Genomic DNA, 19,968 nt, shown 5'->3' with positions numbered 1-19,968 from the left:
GGGGAATGTTTGTACACGAGATATCTGGGAGATGCTGGACACAGTGGGTTTAAGTTTAACCTCGGACATCTTTGTGGATATGATGGGTTTGTTTCAGAAACACTGTGGAAACAATTGGTCTATTGGCTATAAATGCAGTGAATCAACAACTCTAGATTCTAGACTCTTTAGATAATTAATTGTTGAAGTTGAACATTCCCTGATGGTTTGTTGCTCTCCCTATTTTTATATAATTGTAAACCTGTGGCTTTTGGACTGAGGGTCAAACAGCAGTTTCTAATTTTTAAAAATGAATACACACTTTCTGATTTGGAGGGACAGGGGGAAATTCAATACAAGTCCATCAAAATTAAAACACATTCTTACAAAATTATTTTATTTATATATATAAAATTATTGTTAAACTTGCTCAATTTTAAGTAAATACTAATTCAAGCACCAGATGCATGTTGTTCCACAGCTGAAAATAGACCCATTCAAATTTTCTCTTATACAGAAGTCAGAGTTGTTGCTGTAGTTGGTTTTTGTATTATAATTGGATGGAAAACAGCAATCTGATTCTGTAGGAGACAAAACTGTCTCCAGAAACCCCTGCATGTTAGACAAAGAAATATTCCTTTCTTACCAGGAGACAGATATGAATCTCACTGCAACACAAAGTATTTCAGCCACTATTGATCAACACACAGCTTCTCATTCAGGTTGAGGAATCTCATTCAGCTCAAACATCTACTGTGGCAGCCGCTCTGCCTTCCACCAAAATAAACCCACTGCAGTCTAGAGCTGTTAAATGGCCGCTTCACTACAGACAATCCATCACAGGGAACAGAGATGGACAGGCAGGGCTGGTGAACACACCACTCCCTCCCCAGCAGCCACTGATATCAGACATAAATCCATATCTCATCTCACTTTAGTCTATGAGCCAAACACTTGGAGCAGGTAGGTGACGGTGTGTCTCTGTGGATTCACACAAAGCTCACAGGTTCGTGATGTATCGCAGGTGCATGAATATTAATAACAACATTTACTTGGAGCTTTGTTTAGCAGCTTGTTAGCCCTCACGTACAAACTGTAGATATGAATCTGGACTGTTTGTACTGTTCCATTCACTACAACAAACACAGAAATGTTTCTCTCTCTCTCTCACACACACACACACACACACACACACACACACACACACACACACACACACACACACACACACACACACACAGTTGAGTTTGAGGTCATAGCTGTTCGTACTCAGACGTGGTTGTGTTCAAAAATAGTAGATTTAAGAGGAACAGTTGTAAAACGTGGTGTTTGCCTAAAGAGCCCAGTGCTGTAAGGCAAACACAAGCAGCCAGGACAGGCTGCAGTCACTCAAAGCCTTTAATGTGCAATAACAGAAAAACACTCTTACAAACACAAGCCATGAATTTGATACAGGAAAACATCTGACTGCTATTATTTGTTCATGAAATAATCAAACGTGTCAAAATCTTGTCCTCGCATTTGGGTATTTAATTTTTTGCATATCGGTTGAAGAAGAAATTAAAGGAAAGAAGAAAAAATACGGGAAGCAGGAAGAACAGAAGCAAGGACAGGAGGAATAAGGGATTAAAAAAAGAAGGAAGGATTGACTAACGTGAGCTGCCGTGCAGTCATCATAGAGAAGTCTGCCTATGGAGGGAAAGACCAACCTCACACTCATGGGGCAATACTTCTGGTGACTCTCTTCTATGCAAAGCAGCTAAAGTTTGTCACAAGGTGCTGTTTTGAAAAAGTCACTTAAAGGGTCTGAAAAGTTGGTAAATCGAGTGACAAAGGTGCTTAGTTGGCAACACTGTTTGTAAACACCCCCCTGATGATGTGAGAAACTGTTTGCACCAAATCATTATGAAAGAGCAACGACCAATGGGGAAAGTCCAACACTTGGCCAACCAATGGTGTAACCTCATCACTCAACCAGTCAGTCAGTCAGTGACAGACATTGACGTTTATAGGGGTGGCCCCACTGTTGCAGTCCAGCCAAAAATAAAGGGACATAAGGAAAGACAAGGGTAAAAGGAGGGAAGAAGGGAGAAGGGGAAGGAAGCATGGAAAGATAGGAAGAAGGAAATGTATACAAGATTAAAATTATTAGCTATATTTTCTGTTTTCAACATCTCCTGATAAATATAGTGGAGTGAACAGTATAATATTTAAGGAAAGAGGGAAGGACAAAAGGTATAGATAAAGTGAGGAAAGAACAAGGGAAACTGAAGAAAGGAGGGAGGAAAGGACAGAAGGAATACTTGTAGTAAAGTGAAAATTATAAGAGTTCCCTCAAAATGAGGTTAAATACAAGTACCTTTTTGTAATTGTACTTTACTTCAGTACAGTATCTGAGTAAATGTACTTAACAATTTTCCACTTCTTCACATCAAACCAGAATAATGAACCCAGTGGGGGGTGAATCAGATGACCTGTGCTGATATGTTAGCTGTAGATATTATCTACTATCTACAGCAATAACATGTTCTGTGTTTAAACAGCAGTGTTGGAGCGAGGGCAGGATGCAGTCAGCAGTGACATGGTGCACATCTGTCAGTCTGCTTCCTCCTGACAGGAGGCGTGGGAGGGGGGAAGGGGTAGAGAGCCTGCCGACAGCCAGCTGTTAAACTAAGACATGTACGATGGAGGCTGACAGGACCTCCGCTTTGAAGTGACAGCCATCGCCATCAGGCCGCTAAAGCTTGTCACCTAATAGGTGCAGTAAGAGGGTGACAGGTACAGTCAGGAGAGAGTCACTGCCTCACACAACATTTAAAACATTAGCCTTTGTTTGACAGGATTCATCCTGCAGTTCACCTGCTACATGAAAGATGACATTTGCTGTTTTCAGACCTGCTGTTCATTATTTGCTTCAAGGTGTTGTTTCAAAATTTTGTGTGTGTTTAACTTAAACTTAAACACTGTGGGGAGAATATTGATATTATTTCATATCATTGCTTTCTTTAAATTATGACACTAAGGGTTGAGGTTTTTATTTTAACTCGTCACCAGCAATGAATATCTGTCACTTCTTTACGAGCATCATGTATCAAGGTGAGTTACGTGTCCTCAGCGTTGTTTCTCAAAGGGCCCCTCACCTCTGATTTTAATTCTTATACCCACCACTTTTTTTTTTTTTTTAAGAGATCCTGCTGACACAGTGGTTTCGTATGTAAGTGCAACCATCTAAAGTAACTGCAATATCAAACATATTTAACCACCTTCAAATAATAAGGTGTGCATTTCCTCATTTAACTTCATGGTGCATCTACAGAGAGTATGTATGGGGATACCACTGAACTGTGATTGGTCATCTTTGGCAGCTTTTTTTCCTACACGTTTTTGTTGATTGTGTGAAGCTGGTTTATGCAAAACTTCTGCTTAAAGTGATCCACGGCCTTTATCGCAAACCCATTCATCAGCTCAACAAAATACACTTCCTGCAACAACCATTTCCTAAAGAGAAACACCTTTAGGCACAGCACTTAAGAAACACTAGATACATTTTTGTCATTTAAAGCAAAAACAATAACTTGTGTTCAGAGAAAAACAGACCCAAGGGGAAACATCACATATACTGACAGGTATGAATAAAGTTTCAAAAACTCAGGGGCAAACCAGGCAGAAATATTGTGTGACTTTTTCTCTTCAATCACAAGTAGATGGTGTTTTTGAAGTTCAGCATGGCCTACAGACTAATTTAATATTCCTTAAGTAGTCAACCCGCTTCAGTTGCTATAATCTTCCAGTTAAACATTTATTCATGTTATGTCAGTAATTCAGGATGATCAGTATAAAAGGATCAGGAGCTCCAGTATTTGGATTGAGTAGCTTGTGAAAAATAAGGTGCTTCAAGGCTCCACTTGGTTATTGTAACGTATCAGATACATATTTAATCAACATTTCATATCTCCTGCTGCTCAGCTCATTTTCAGGTTGTGGAATCTACAGATTCACTAGGGATTCAAAATAGATAGGATTCAATGCATGGATCCAAAACAGGATTCAGATTCGATCAAATGCTTTTAAAACCTCAGCCGTGATGAAGACCTCTACAACAAGTAGAAGAGCTGGAAACAGAAAACTCGCAAACTCTGAAGGCATACTGTGACTGAACTGCAACCACCATGAATGAATAAATTAGATTCTATCAGATTGTAGCGCTCAATCAACGAGTTGAGTGTCTGAATCAAATATTTACTTACCTTGCAGACAAAATAAAAAACTAACAAAATAAAAAGAGAAAGTGTTCACAGGTGGCTACACGCACACTGTTAATCATGACAGCCGCCCTGTTGATACCTGACACTATAATAGAATACAGTAGAAGTCATCTAAATAAACCTTAACTGCAGGGCATTGCATTAATTCAAACCTGCTGTCAAACAACCACTATTGGAAATAGTTTGGCTCACGAAACCACCCACTGTAAGAAATAAATAAAATATTACGACTCTGGCACTCCGCGTCCAGTGACTGTGTTGTGATTATCGGCCAAGGGCACTCAACTGGTGTATGTGTGTGTGTGAGTGTGTGAAGTGTGAGCGACTTTTCTTATCAGGTGTGAGCAGAAAGCAGGTTGTGTGGCTTTCTCCCCAGCAGGAAAGCGGAACATTTGGAGAACGTACCGTAGGAGATGGGGATGTCCAGATCGCCCTGCCAGGACATCTGCCCTGATTCATCTATGGAGTGCTGCGCTGTAAAAACACAACAACAAGCCTCTTGTTTACAGCTCATTCTCACTCCAACACTGCTTCTCATTTATTAGATCTCCAAAGGAAGACAATGGCATGGAAATCTGCTACTGTGCCATGCTGTATCCCCACTGCCTGGAAGTGTTACTTTGTCACTGGAAGTGTGGATTTAACCATAGATAATAAATGTGTGTGTGGACTTTGCAAGATGTCACTTCAAGCCATTATGTATAGTAATGTCCAGCTAGTACTGAGCTGAAACGACAGTCCTGTGCACATTCATTTGGCAGAAAGAGGATGACAGCATGGCACAGTAGCCTTGCGAGTGAAATTATTATTATTATTATTAATCTGAACTTGGTTTTCATGGCACTGTCAAGTGAAGAACAGATAATGAGGATGGGCTTTACCTTTCAAGTGGCCACGTCCGAGTGTCACAAACCCAGAGGAGATGAAGTTGTGAATGTCTTGGCCTCCACTGCGCAGGGTCTCTTTCCCATAGTGCCCTGGGAAGACAAAAAAAACAATGGTAGATAATGTCAGCAAAATATTCTAGGGCTGAAAAGCTTTGGTGTTCTTTTTGCCTGAAGGCCTGGTCACACCAGGAAGTGGCCCAGAGAAATTCACTTATCCATGTTAGGATTGTACATCGTTTTTTCTAATAAAGAGGTGTTGATCAGTTAGCAAGCAGGTAAGGTTGGCCACTAACAGGACAATAACTTCATATCTATCTAAGAGACATATTTGCACGTGTGTGCATAAAAACTTAAAGGGAGAAATTAAGTATGATTCCGATGGTGCATTTGAGCAAAAAATCATCCAATCACCAAGACTGAAATATGCATTGCTAGCAACACTAGGTCGCTGCTAAAGATTACAGTGTTGAGAAAACTGGCAACACAATCTTAACACAAGCTTAAATTAATTTATTGATGTTGACAAACTCAACAACAAACATTTTGTAATTTGTGCATCTGACTTGTTTCTCTCCGTCTTGTCTCCATTGTGCTTCATGGATGACGAATATTTGTAGGCCAACCCAGAAGTTAGCATCACCCTGGTTCAACTGACAAACAGCCAATGGGATATTTCTATGAAAATAAGCTCTATGACAAACAAATATTTTTGACACCTACATGTTTTGTTCAGGGAGATAATTTTCATAAATGAACACTGCTTTTCTGATTTTAGAAGCTTATACTGTATATAATCACAAGAAGTAAAAAGCTAATGTTAGGCTATAAACGAACTACACCACAGTCACATGACTTCAGTGTCACCACCACTACACTTCCAACCAGTAGTTTGATTTAGCTATTACTTCTACAAAAGCCTTCCTCTTACAAAGTTAGTGATAGTTTGCAAAAGCACGAGTATGAACACAACAAGGTTGTAAATGTGGGCTGGTGAGTAGATCAGTTTTCCTGTTCGTTGTGATGACATATAACGTCCTTGATAACCTCTGTAGTCTCATTTAGCCACTTGTTAGCAACCAGCCTTTTTATGGGAGAGGCAATAGCTTAAAGAAATCACACCTGGGGTATTTACTGCAATATTTTATGTTGTAGTATACAAACTGAAAATGTCTTGAGCTTATGTTAACCACAGACCTTATTTCAAGCATCTAACCAAAATCTCATTCAAAAAACCCATTGACTTCAGGACAAGCAAACCCAAGGTGCAAAAATGTTAACTCATTTCCTGGTTTTAGGACTCATTTCTGCAGCACTTTATAGCAATGGTAGCTGAGGCTTGACATAAACCTGGGCTGTTCAATTGTCCCGTGATTTTATGTGAAGTAACACTAAGGATATAATTTAAAGAAGAATTTTTAATGATAGCTTCTGCCATCTTGGAATCTTTGGCTCCATGATCCCTCAATGGTGTACACTGTGAAGACATTTGTAAGTGGTCAAAAGCACAATCTGATTGACAAATTTCACAAAAATTTAATTCAACATTAAGGATTCACTTGCATTCACTTTTCCCCAATGAGCGAATCCACCAATAGAGGCAAATTCCAATCAAATGAACTGATTTTAATGCAAGCTTCCACTATTTTAAATGCTGGTGTGACTGGGCTTTAAAATTGAGAAGTATCTGTACTCAACCCCCAAGTCATTTCTGCCATTTTATAAAAGAGCAGCCACAGATGACAAGAATACTAAACAGAGCTAAAATGGCATAACTGACGAAACTGACTCTCAGGTGGGATCATCAGCTTGTCAATATGTATTGCTTAAGGATGCCAGAGATGCTGTCTGCAGCTTTCAGGGCCCATTTATCAAACATTCCTCCTTTCTTCGCAGTGAGTGAAATATTTAATTTAACTGGACAGTGAAATTGCGGTACTTTTGGCTCCTCTGGGGGAAGATTATTGGGTTTTGGTATAGTTGATTTTTAAAATCAATTTCAGCCCCATTTAAGATTTTGGAGGGTTATGTGTAAGGATGCAATGCGGTACACCTCAGGTATACAGCCTTTTGGATTTCCCTGGTGTTAAGAGATCACTCCGTAATGCAATTTGTACCACATCACTGTTAACTCTCCTCTGAACCACTGCTGTAATTGACAGTACAGCATGAACACAAGGGGCAAGACAAGGTGCCTGCTAGCACCCTGACAACATTCAATTGTCCTGCCAATCATAGAAAAGTCTACAAAGGGAATAAATTAATGTAGCCTCGAAGAACTGAGAGAATAAGAGCAAAAAAAAATCCCACATCTGGAGAGTTGGTTTATCAAATAGCTTCTCCCCCTTCCTTTCCCCTCTTTTTCTCTACATTAACTCGCGAACAGTTAAATGCCTCTTTCTCCAAGGAACCACTTCAAAGTCAATAGCATCACTCAGACCTTTGGGCCTTGGGAAGCTGAGATCGAACAGCATTTCAAATTATCATAATGAGGAAGAGCACCTGGGACCATTAGGCCTGGTCTTCATCACACCAAAGCTTGGCACCGAAGCCTCAGCTCCACAGCTTGTTTGTTTCTTTTATCAAACCCAGAGGATGACTATAAACCGATTACTGACGTACTCTGACGCACTTGTCGCTGTTAATTTTAGACCTTCGAAGAAATCGATAAATATACAAAGAAAGGAACTGATATATTTTTCTGTATCCAGGGATTTTTTTTTTTACATAGCAACAGTGATGTATGAATGTATGTAGATGATAAAGTAGTGTATCAGTGATACCTCCTAGGGTTAAATGCTGATGAATCATAACCTCCGCATGCTCCAAGGACGGCACCGTGGAGTTGAAATCAGGTAGTTGAAGATGCTGACTGTGATATAAATTGCTCCTGTGTGCCAGTACAAACCTATAGCCCCTTATTATCTCTGGAAATGTTCCTCAAAATTGCCTTATCTTCTTTCCATAATGAATAACCACACTTTTCATCTTATGTTCATGAATGAAGGATGAAGTGTTTTATTTCAGAGATAAAAACTCAAATATCCTGATAACAGTGAAATTTGCAGAGTAATGTTTGAACTGGCCTTCAGGGAAAAGTAAACAGTCATCAAATTAGTGAGTCGAGTCTGCACATTTCTGCACTCCAGTCATGTAGGGTGGGAGTTACAGGGGGTCATGTATAAAACAGACATGGTTTATCTTAAATGACTGTTGCTGTTAGCAGCGTTGGCAGTATTGTCATCCTTCAGGGAATCTTTACCTCAAGCTTGGAAATAGTTTGACAAAACAAATTTAACTCCAGGTCCACTAACTATACCATTGCAAGAGCTACCTTTGTGTACTTTTGATCTGGGGCTGTTTTTATATGGTTGGGCCCGATAGCTCCAATAAAAGAAAGACATTTGACATTTTGGAAAACAAAATGTTAATTTTCTTATATGAGATTATACCACTCTCATGTCATCTCATGTCATGTCTAACTTAGCTTAGCATCAAGACTGGAAACAGGAGGCTAACAACTAAACTGTCTTGGTCTAGCAGAAACTAAACGGATCTACCAGTAACTCAAAGAACTCTTTTCGTTCTTTCCAGTCTCTCTCCTTTTTCCTCATCTTTATAAGTACTGTATTTCAAGCACATTCATAGTATAAACTATAGTCCCAAGATGCGCACCAAATTTTTGCTATTTGAAAATTTTTCAACTGGTGAAGAGGTTTTTACGTCTTTATCTTCACATTCTGTTTGAACACTCATTAAAGCCCACTAATAAACAAATAAAAGATACATCATGATTGTTTGATCCACATAAAAATCAGTGTCAAAACAACAAAAATAAAGCATCAACAGGGTTATGTGTGGGACTATTTCTATGGATAGGAGCAGTGATTTTCTCCTCTGTTTGTCATTAGATAAATTTTGTTACCAGTGGACAGGGCCAACTATGGCTGTAGCTTCATATTTATGAAGGTGGTATCAATCTTCTCGTCTGACTCTGGCCAAGGAAGCAAATTTCATTCACATTTCCAAAAAAAAAACAAAGCTTTTCCTTCAATGCAGCATACAATAACATTTTGCCTCTCAGCACAAAGCCGGGTCCATAAAGACATGGTTTTCACAGTTTGGTGTGTTGTTGTGGTGGCCGCAGAGTCCTGACCTGAACCCCATCCAACACTCTTGGAATGATCTGGAACATCTGTGAGCTAGGTGCCAACATCAGTGTTGGACCTCACTGATCCTCTTGTGAATGGATGGGAGCAAGACCCAGTTTCCAAAATCTGTTGGAAAGCCCAAAACCAGGAGAGTGGAGGCTGTGACAGCAGCAGATTAATGCCCGTGGTTTTGACCTTTTTCATGGGGGAATGTTACATGTAATTAATGTTACAAAGAGTACGGTCTAGATCTCCTCTATATAAAAGTGCCCTGAGATAACTTCTGTTATGATTCCGCATAAGAACTAACTGACTTGAATAACGTACTCTTTGTCAAGTAAAATGATGGGGCCAAATCACAGAATGTAAATCTTGCTTTTAGTTGAATGAAAACAGTCTCCTAATTGTCAATCTACTGGCAGCCTGAGATATGCAGACTCACCATCCTCGTAACATGACGTCATCCTTTGAAAACTTCATCCCAAAGTTGGTCTCATATCATTTTAGAGTCAACTACTGAAGGGTTTTAAAACTCCAAATGAACCCAGCTGCCGCAAGTGTCCTACAGAGATGATTCCATTCTCTGCCCGTGACTTGAGGAAGACATTTGTCGCCTATTTTCACAGCATCATAGAAACTTTGGAGCACAAAATGAGAGACGAGAACAGAACTCTGGGGAATTGAAAGCGATAATGCTCACTCTAGGACAGTTGTGGAGGAGTACCATCCACACCAGAAGACGCACTATATCAGCGTTACATCTAAATATAATATCTCTTCTGAAAGTGGGATGAGTTCACATCATGCACTCCTCTTGTTTTGAGTTCAACTCCAGAAACCAAACGCTGCTGCATGTCATCAGTCTCTTTTTATTGTTTCTTTCCCTTGTGCTGGAAAACGCTATAAAATTGCTCTCTTTGGCTCATTTGTAATTATTATTTGAAGGGGAGTTTTATAGTGGAGTGATTGAAAAAAGGAAGTGAACTACATATAGGACACCATCAAATGAGAGTGGCCTCTGAGCATAAAAGAATGTGAACTATACTGGTGTTATCAGTGTCCCAAAAAAATCTACTCAAATCTATCTTTATTCTCTTCACCCATTAACTCTGATCTGCTGCTGTGACCCAGGAGATGGTTTCAGACCAGAGGAGTGCTGTAGCTGCCAGGTGCCCTCATAAGGGCCATCTTATAAACCTGAAGTGGATCTGTACAGTCACAGCATTTTCAAAATCCATTTTCTTCTCCCAAGCACTTATCCTTGGCCTTGATGGGGAAATATAAAGAGGTCAAAGAAAGGTGCAAAGGCGAGTTTGTGAAGAAAAACACAACCACTGTTGCCACATAGGCAAAGTCCATCAGGGTCGTAAACATACAGCGATTGGAAATCCTTCTCTTTTTAATATTAACTTTTATCTAGACCTCAAGTAAATACTGAACTAAATACTGTCTCAGCAAGCGGTCAACTATCCAGCTAACATGAAGTAAGTAAAAAAAATCCTTAACTAAATTTGAAAATATATTAATAATGTAGAAAAAGAAGGGCTTTAAAATAAGATTCTGCATGGGCACAAACATGAACACACACCTTTTGACTTTTTAATGTTTAGCTGGCCATCTGAACTTTCATAGAAACACAGGTCATGTGCGTATTGTAACTTTCAAGTTTTAAAAATGAGTGCACAGCAATTAGCAATAGCAAACACTTACATATAGTATCTTTTAAAGGCCATGTAATAGGTTTGAATAGGAAAGCCTCTTTATTCTTTTCTTTTTTGATATGTGTTCAAGGTCCAAACACCTTGCTGCTGCTGATACTAATGCTGCAGCGCTACACAAAGATGAGCAAGTATAAAAAAAAGTCATGCTGACACATTCCTGCTCTCACACTGCTCAAAGAAATAAAATGTAATATTTGTAGGTTGGGAATCTTCCATAATGTCATGTTCCATTTTTATGCACATCACTTCTTGGTCGAGGTAAATTAGGCTCAATAAAGGTTTTATGTGGATGGCTTGGAGGAGTTGAATTTAAAACCTGCAATATTTTATTTGGTGTCCATTCAGATTTTGTTGCTGTGCAGTCATTGCTTTGGTGTTCCTCTCTCAGGTGTCGATCAGTTTGGCCAGTATGGTGACAGTATTTCTTGTGTTTTCTGTGGATGAAGTTTAAGTTCTTTTAGGTAGGGCCCATTCTTATCAACACACTAGAGGGCCTTGGGACAAATATGAGCTGTGGGCCCACATTGAGCCCCAAATTTCTCCACCTAGTAATTAGTTTGTAGTTTATTCAGTAAATTGCACAAATTAAGCACAATATATACAGTACTTGCAAAATAAAGTCCTTTTATTCAAGGCCTGTCTTACTGCCTTAACAACAACAACAAGTAATGATGCAGGTGGTGCCAATCATTTTAGTTGATAATGTGCTTTAGCGGTGCATGCAGCAGGATTATCAAACACATTTGCAATAAATTTAATTATCACCAATTTATAGCCAAAGTGTTTGGAGCCCTGGGTCAGTCTCCAATTTTGCCTGGTTGATAATTCAGTCTTACTGGCACTATTTTCTCTGTTTGTTCACACTTGGTGGATTTTTGTTCTCCCTCTTCTGCTTTTGCTTATTGCAAACAAACTTTGTTTATAATGGATTTTGTCCTTTACTGGACTTTCTGAACAGTCTTGGAGTGGAGTTAATAGAGACCAGGAAAGGGATTATAATTTATTTGAAAATGATGTTACTTTAAATATTGCAAACATAACACGAAGAGAAGATAATTTAAGACCAGCCGAATTGTTGACCAAGCTTGTAGTAATCTACTCTGTCCCAACTTGGCTGGGCTGTTCCATTTCAGTGATATACTCTAACGTCACTCTGCTGCAGAAAAAGGAGAAAAGCAGCTCAGTTCAGTCTGTATCAGCTCTCCTCTGACACATTCCCTCCATGTTGGGTGGTGGCGCTGGTGGAGAGGGAGGGCGGAGGCAGGGTGACACGAAAGTGAAACATTACACTGTTGAATCTGGGACACCATACTAGGGCACTTAGCAAACGAGCTGATCCCTGGAGCAGGGATCTGGAGACCGACTGGATAAAAGTAGGAGGAACAGCGTTGCACGACAGAATTATCTCTGGACAAAAAGCGTGTGTCTCCAGCAGAAGATGATAATTTGCATCTCAATTTTGAGCCAGTGCTGAGTAGGCTTATGGGACCACAGCATGAGGGAGAGGAGAAGTCAACCAGGGCCTTGTATTTAATTCGCTATGTATTTTCTTATACGTTTCCTCTTAAGAAATATTGAGGGGAAAGCTTAAGATCCACAGCGCATCCATCTATTTCAGAGGATGTCAATCAAAGGACGTTGTGGCAGATTAAAGCGAGCTCCTTACAACACACACTGTAAGCTTTACACCATCCCAATAACATAAAGTTGGATTTATAAATGGACACATTTATTTGGCTTACAAACATACTCTATTTCAGTCTGAGCGATTGAGCTGTATCAAAGCAGTGTAACCTACCATGGTTGGTGTGAACAGGTGTGTAATGGTTCTTCGAGGTTCTGACTGGAGTCTCGTCTTTGGGTGACCCATCAATCGCTGCAATGTTTTCATGTTCATACTGAGATATTGGGACTGGTCCTTGTTGCCTCAGAATATCTGCCAGGGCTCTGAAAGGAAATCACACAAATAAAGAAAAAAATGTTTAACCTGAAATGTTTCCCTTTTCCAATTACTAACATCTTCTCTTTTTTTTCCTCCGCAACAATCCCCCTGAAGGTCTTCCTCATTTATTCAGCTACAGCTCCAATTTGAATCATAGAGGTTTGGAGCAAGGCAGAGTGGAAATCCTAATTACAACTACAGTCACAAAGGAGTTAGATTTTCAATAGCAAGGTACACAAGGTACAGACACGTTCTATTATTTGTGCCGGACTGGAGCTCAAAGCCCATTTATTAAGAGTTAACTTAGTGTCTCTTCTTTGAAGCCACAAAATAAAAGCAATATTTCAGCAACACCATTTCCAACTTTTGGAGGCTAGGTTAGTTTGTGAGATGGAGTGCCAGCGCTGCATTTTCTTAAAGGAAATGAAAGGGCAATTTAACTGTGTCAATGTCAACCTAAAGCAACCACACAGTCCTCTTTTCTATAACTCTGTGACTTTGGGAGATATACAGTATATTAATAGCATTTCCCTTCCAGGATGAGCACACTTTAGCCGTTTTCTTTTTCACAGACAGAGGCGACCTGATTTTGCATTGTCCTAGTTGGCTGCTATGTCGTGTGCAGCAGGAGCTATAGTTTGCAGGAACACGTCCGACTTTTATAAGATGTTTTAATAAGAGAAATTAACTTTGGCAAGAGAAATGAAACCACAGAAGGACCCAAGTACAAAAGTACTTTTGATTGTTGTCAAATTACTTGGAAATTTCAAAAAAACTATCTTTATCTTAAATGCTTATAATCTTAATAGAGCCCAAACAATACTGCATTTTCTGGGCTGACCAGTATCAATATGAGAGTTTAAAAAAATCTTTGGTCGTGGCAAATTTTGGAACAAGGCCATTTAATGCCTTGAGTATCGGCTACATAATTTTAAAATCAATGCATAACTCTGTAAAACCTGATTGAGAGGATGCACATAAATTGAAAACAACAGAGGACCTAGAATCAAACCTTGGGGAACGCCACAATTAATCTGACTAACAGAGGAACAGGAGTCTGCTGAGAAGTATGAAATTACAGGTTTAATGCCGTATTAGAAGGATAAGTCTGTTGGTATTCCATATTCTGGATATTATTGTCCTAAACCTGTGAAAAACACAGAGCCACACGGTTGCACTAAGTGATAAGCTCCATCATTACCATGAAAAAAAAAATTAATAAAATTGGGCCTGAAGTATTGAGAATGAAACTTTTTTTTTTTTTTTTTTTTAATGTGCAACACATTTGGACAGACAAGTATATTTGTGATAAAAAAAAAATCAGCTGATAATATTGGCTGTAAAATCCTGGAACCAGACTTCCTATACAAACTTTTGACCTTTTCTGTCCCTTTTACAATTAACTTATTCTACTGCTATTTTTGCCCATTCACAGTCGTCTTACCATTTAACTCAATTTCTTGGTCTCGCAATTGGAGACCGAAGCATTATTCTCACCACCTAGCTGGCATAAATTGCATCTCTGTTTGCTCTGCAGAAGGTGATCAATACAGCCTGTTCAAATCATTGGCTTTAGCTCTCACTCGGCATTTCTTGTGTTTCGGTGAAGGTCACAGACCAAACAGCAAAGGTCTGCCAACAGCTCAGTATTCTGCTCACATTGTTCCCTCAGTCACAGAGGTAGGAGTCGAAATCGCTTTATAGAAGCACCGGAAATTAAGAAAGATGCTCCTCACTTTTAAAGAGCAGACCCTTGCCAAATATAAAGCTAACCCCATGTTCCACTACTTCTTTTTGGTCACAGCTGTCATCATGAATGTCTGCTGCCAGCCTCTGACGTCTATTCCAGCAGACATCATTATGACTGCTCAATGCGCCAAATGGCTAGTGAGAATAAACAAATCATTAAAAGAAGGAATAAAACTATTGAGCACCCAAGAAGACATGCCTCCTCATTTAATAGCCCTCTCTCTAAACTCTCATAGCCACAGCTCATATTGAAGAGATGGCATTAAGCAGATCCACTTGAAAGTACACCCCATGGCTAGGATAGAACAGCAGTAAGGAGACGTAAACTTCACCATCTCCTCATTTCTCAGAGAATACATAGAAAATAAAAGTGCTGCATCATGAAATTTGTTGTTCTTTACTAACGCTGTATTATAAAATGCCAACCTTTGAAAAGACACTTACAGTGATCACTGGAGCTTAAATTTAATATATAACTGATCAACTGAAAGCATTCCTTTGTGCTGTTGTCAGGGCCTGAATTTGGACATATTTTTATCAAGAACTTGTCACTGTGTTTTTCTGAGAGAGCTGAGTAATCTCTCTTGGCATTTTAAAAGCAGCAGGCACCAAAGTTTCACAACTGAGACATAACAATGCTCAATTGTCTTCATATCATTAAATCAAGGATCCGGGCTCTGGCTGAGAAGCTAGACAAACCCTAGATAATAGTAGGTGACTCAAGTGACTCTTGGATATGAGCAGTGACTAAGTGACTATGATGTTTTTCTTTACCCGTGGGTGGAAAACATGTGTAACATTTATGTCAGACCTAACCCCCAATTAAACCCCCATTTATCCCTTTCTACACTTTCCATCCCCACTGAAACAGGTATTGAGAGTATCCCAGCATGCATGGTGCAGAAGGCAGCTTGGACAGATGTTTTGAAAGCGTTCTATGAATAGTGTGCAAGTTGGCAGTCTATCAAACAGACAAACACATTTGGGTTTTGGATTTCCACTTCACCTGTACTGTTTGTTTCTTGTGGAAGGAAATTCATCTAAACATGATAAGAAACATGCAAACGCCACATATAAAGGTGGATGCCAAGATTTGAGCCAGTGCAGGCAGGTCTTCCTGACCACAGGCCACAACAGAAATTATAAATCCTCCCTTATGAAAATAAAAAAAACAGTCATCGTCTTAATCATTTTCAGTTTTCATACTCTAACATACACAACTCAAATATTAAACCTGTAAGAAATTCATTTTTGGCCACTTGGGGCAAGCAGAAACAAGGTGTGAATACAAAACTGACATATCACCCTTGAAGTTTATAATGGCGAAACTTGTGTGTTTACCAAACATCCAAAGTTATGGAGTAACACTAACGTGCTTTTGGAGCCTTGTCTTCTTCAACCAATATTCCCCCTCTTTTAACTCTGTTTTTGGTCTCCCATGGGAAAGCTCTCAGCTTGCTCTTCAGCTGCTACATCTTCAACTCTACCACTGTATGTTCACCAGCTGCTCTCTCACTGTGTGAGAGCGCTGAGAGTGAAACAGATCAGTAAGGAAAACAATGAGCTGAAAGTCACCATACAGCTCCATAGCAGTGTGAGGAACTACAAAGTTCTCCATGTGCTCATTATCACAAGTACCCCCTTTCATATGCAAATAGACATGTCATGCCTTAAAAATACTTATATGCAGCTTTAACTTTGTGCCAGAAGTGTTACACGTATGTAGGTTTTATTATTGATTAACTGACCGATTATTTTCTTGATTACTTTTTTTGTCTAGAAAATTCTAGAAAACAGTGAAACATGTTCATAATTCTCTCTTATAATGACAGACAAAGAAAGGCTTGAAATTCTCATATTTGAGAAGTAGAACCATCTAATTATTGGTATTTTTGGTTGAAAAATGACAAACAATTAATCAATTATCAAAATAGTTTGATTGATTAATTTGTGTCAATCAAGTAATTTATTAATGCATTAATAATTTCAGCTCTAGTAACATGATGTATCCACCTTTTTTATAAGGCTCTGATAACATATTTTTCTTTTTCATTTGCACTACATGAGTTCTACAAGAACAGAAAATAATTTCCCAAAGGTTCAAAGAGTTTTGAATTACTTCACATTTGAGATTTACAGTATGTGCAGTATTTGTGTTTTCTCTCACTGGTTTGAAGTGGGTGGGGCTCAGCTGGAAAAAAGGTTGGTAACATTGTGTACTTCTGTGCACCAATCAGAATTTAGCAGTGGTCAAATTGAAGTCTTCTGACAGTTATGGGGCTGTTTGCTTTAAATGTTGCTAGGCGACTGTCAATCAAATCTGATCAAACCACAGATATACAGTCATACAGAATCTGTCAATGTTCATGAAGGGTTCAACACTGAGAAACTCAAGTAATCTTTGACTCTGACTGTCAGGTCTATTTAATGTTCAAAAACAAAGATTTCAGACCAGGTTTTAAAGAGAGCTGTCTGCACGCACTTGATTAAACCACTCGGCTCATGTCACTCCTGCACCATTTGTAGGGTAAAACAAACTCCACACCACCGTGAAGCTTATTAAGACACCAATGGTCTTTCAAATGCTCTTTGTGCTCATAATCTGATCATTCCTACTGGGTTTTGGGTAAACAAAAGAGATGAATTGTGACTCTATTGAGACGTAGTCAGATCAAACCTTATAAGGTGTTTGCTTCAGGACACAGAAAACAGCAGTTCTTTGTATGAAATAATACAACACAAACATAATTGGCAACATTAAGGAGTCATTTGGTGTTGTGATGATGTTACCTGAGGTCTGTTCCTGACATCACCATACAGCAGTGTGCTCAGCTGGTGACTGAATTTGGCCACAGGATGTGTTTTTTATGTTGCTTTAATGTTCATTGAGCAATTCAATGACCACCACTGGTGCCTTGAGGATTTCAAAATATTGTCATTGTAGAGGACACGACTCCCATCAGGATGAACGTGATCACTCATAATGGCTTTCAGTGGCATTTGCTTTATCCCCCCGAGGTTGAACGGACATAAAATACCACCCCCTCCCCATCCAAGGATTGACACAGAGTGGGACATGAACAGTGGAAAGGTATACAATCTTGACATTTTTTGACAGGGAAGCTCTGGGGAGGAGAGTAACGGCTTGTGTTAAAGGTCATGGGCTGGATTGAACGTATGATATTGAGGCTTTAAGTTATGTAGACTACTATAAATCAGCTGAGTCACCAGTACAGCCGCTGTGTGTACATATATTTTCTCTTTAAAGCTACTGGACTGGATTGACAGCTAGAGAAAGTCTCATTACAGGATCAAGAGTGTGCCAGACTGTGGATATGTGCGGTGTTATTTGAAGAGCTGTAAGGTCTTTTCCCTCCCGTTGTATACACTCTGACTACAGGAAACTATTGATGCATTTTCTTACTAAACTGGTAAGACGTTATTGCTGAGTAGAATAAGGGTGGAGATATCCCTAAAACCCAGAGTTACCAAGATGAACCTTTACAGTGTAAATTCATTAAGATAAAATATATTTTTTCTACTTTTTCATTGATCATCACCCAGAATGAATGTGTGAGAAGAATCTTACCTGTGCACATTCATTTCCTGAGGAGGCTTGGTGGCTTTATCATAGGCAACTTTAGCAGAAATCCCAATGGCAATGATGAGCGCTATGACCCCGCAGGTGATGTACACTGTGGTGTTGGTCTGGTCCAGCTCTGGGTCATACGTATCACCTGTTGGTGCCGGTGAAGGGGGCTGGGTTTTGATCCAGTCCGGCGTGTTGTAGTTCGTGCAGCTCTTCTGCTCCAGCCGCTTCCCCCGGTCCGCGCAGCAGAAGCGCAGGAAGCAGCTGCCGCAGCAGAACCGGTGGTCGGTGTTGTTACAGGCGAACTCTTTGTCGTACTGACCGCTCACGTCGTAGTAGCCCAGGCAGGTGTCGTGCTGGACGACGCCGACCGAGGGAGCCTGGACCTGGGTGATCCTCCCCGGGACGGCCGCGACCACCGGGACCGCAGTGGTGCTGCCGTTGACCTCCTTCACCTTTGGGTTCCTCCTCTGCGGGGTTTTGCTCTTTTTGTTGGTGGTGGCGGCGCACAGGACATTCAGTGGGTCTAAGTAAATCAAAAGAAGCAGAAGGTGCTTTATCCCCATCATTTGAGGACGCGCTGGTGTTTGTTCTTTGGCCCCCACTCTCTTCTGTCTGCTCTCTCTCTCTCAATATCACTCTCCCACTTCTTACCGAGTGGAGCTTCTTGCGGGTTTCTTCATCTCAGGTACTCCTTTACGTGCCAAGCTTTCACTCACGGACTCTGACTGGCAGCTCTTGCGCTCACCGGACACACAGTGCATCTTCAGACTTTGTTGTCATCCAGTAAAGAGCTTGTTTTCTTACAGGACAGACGTCTTCTTTGATTTTGGCTGCAGAGACGCGAGAAAGACTCGATGTCCTCCAGGGAAATCTGCTTTTTCTTCACCATGAGCAGTTGATCTTGAGTAGGATCGAGTCTCGTAGTTGCACTGTGAGAAAAGAGACGCGCACAGAGAGGTTTAGTCAGTAGATTTGACTTAAGGTTAGGCTAAGAATCCTTTATACACTTAATCAGACATAATAAAAAGAAGAATCTGGGTCGATAATTGGCAAAAACTGGAGCGGCGAACACTTTCAGCACCACGGACAGCGCCCAAGTTTCCATTTGGCTTGTTGGAGCGCTTCAGCACCACAAAAGTAAACAAGTTCCGTCTTTTTCTGTCATATTTTCACTTAAAACACACACGAGAAAATGCTATTTAACTAGATAACAGACACTATCCGTGTTCATGAATTGCCTTTAGGGTAAAAAATATGACACGTTTTGTCGCCTCGTTTTACGCATAAACTTTCTTGAGTGGAAACGGAGCATTAACTTTTTCTAGTGAGATAAAACGATGAAGAGTCGGAGAGAAGATGATGATGAAGACTTACCGGGTTAACGGTGGCCGGTAACGGGGTTGTCTCAGCCGCTGCCACTGAATCAAAGAGCCTCAGCAACACAAGAGGCAAGACCTCTCTCTCTCCTCTCCGGCCCGCCTCCCTCCACCTCTCCTTCTCTCTCTTCCTCCCTCTCTCTCTTTCTCTCTCGTCACCCCCCACCCACCCCACCCCCCCCCCCCCCCCCCCCCACCCCACCCCCCAATCCTCCACTCACGTCACCATTCAGGTACCTCAGTTAATTATCAATCGGCATCTCCCCCCCTCCTCTCCTTTGGTCATATTGCCTCCGGACTTCACTCAAT

The 19,968-nt window shown here is 40.3% G+C and overlaps 1 protein-coding gene across 1 annotated transcript in view; it reads right to left on the bottom strand.

The window, feature by feature from the left end:
- The window catches only part of shisa6a (shisa family member 6a), a 77,711-nt gene extending 57,988 nt beyond the window's left edge, over positions 1-19,723 (bottom strand). Inside the window, exons 1-5 of the mRNA XM_023406972.1 lie at positions 19,658-19,723; positions 18,281-19,212; positions 12,799-12,947; positions 5,126-5,221; positions 4,650-4,718 (exon numbers count right to left, since the gene is read on the bottom strand). Coding sequence (XP_023262740.1) covers positions 4,650-4,718; positions 5,126-5,221; positions 12,799-12,947; positions 18,281-18,849 — 883 coding nt within the window. The 5' untranslated portion in view covers positions 18,850-19,212; positions 19,658-19,723. The remainder of the gene's footprint in view (positions 1-4,649; positions 4,719-5,125; positions 5,222-12,798; positions 12,948-18,280; positions 19,213-19,657) is intronic.
- Positions 19,724-19,968: the final 245 nt, after the last annotated feature.

This window comes from Seriola lalandi, unplaced genomic scaffold (genome assembly GCF_002814215.2).
Source record: "Seriola lalandi dorsalis isolate HSWRI2012SDOR001 ecotype SW California unplaced genomic scaffold, Sedor1 jcf7180002054322, whole genome shotgun sequence".
NCBI lineage: Eukaryota > Metazoa > Chordata > Actinopteri > Carangiformes > Carangidae > Seriola > Seriola lalandi.
Note: the sequence above shows the minus strand (reverse complement) of the source record. Positions and strands in the feature narration are given on the sequence as shown.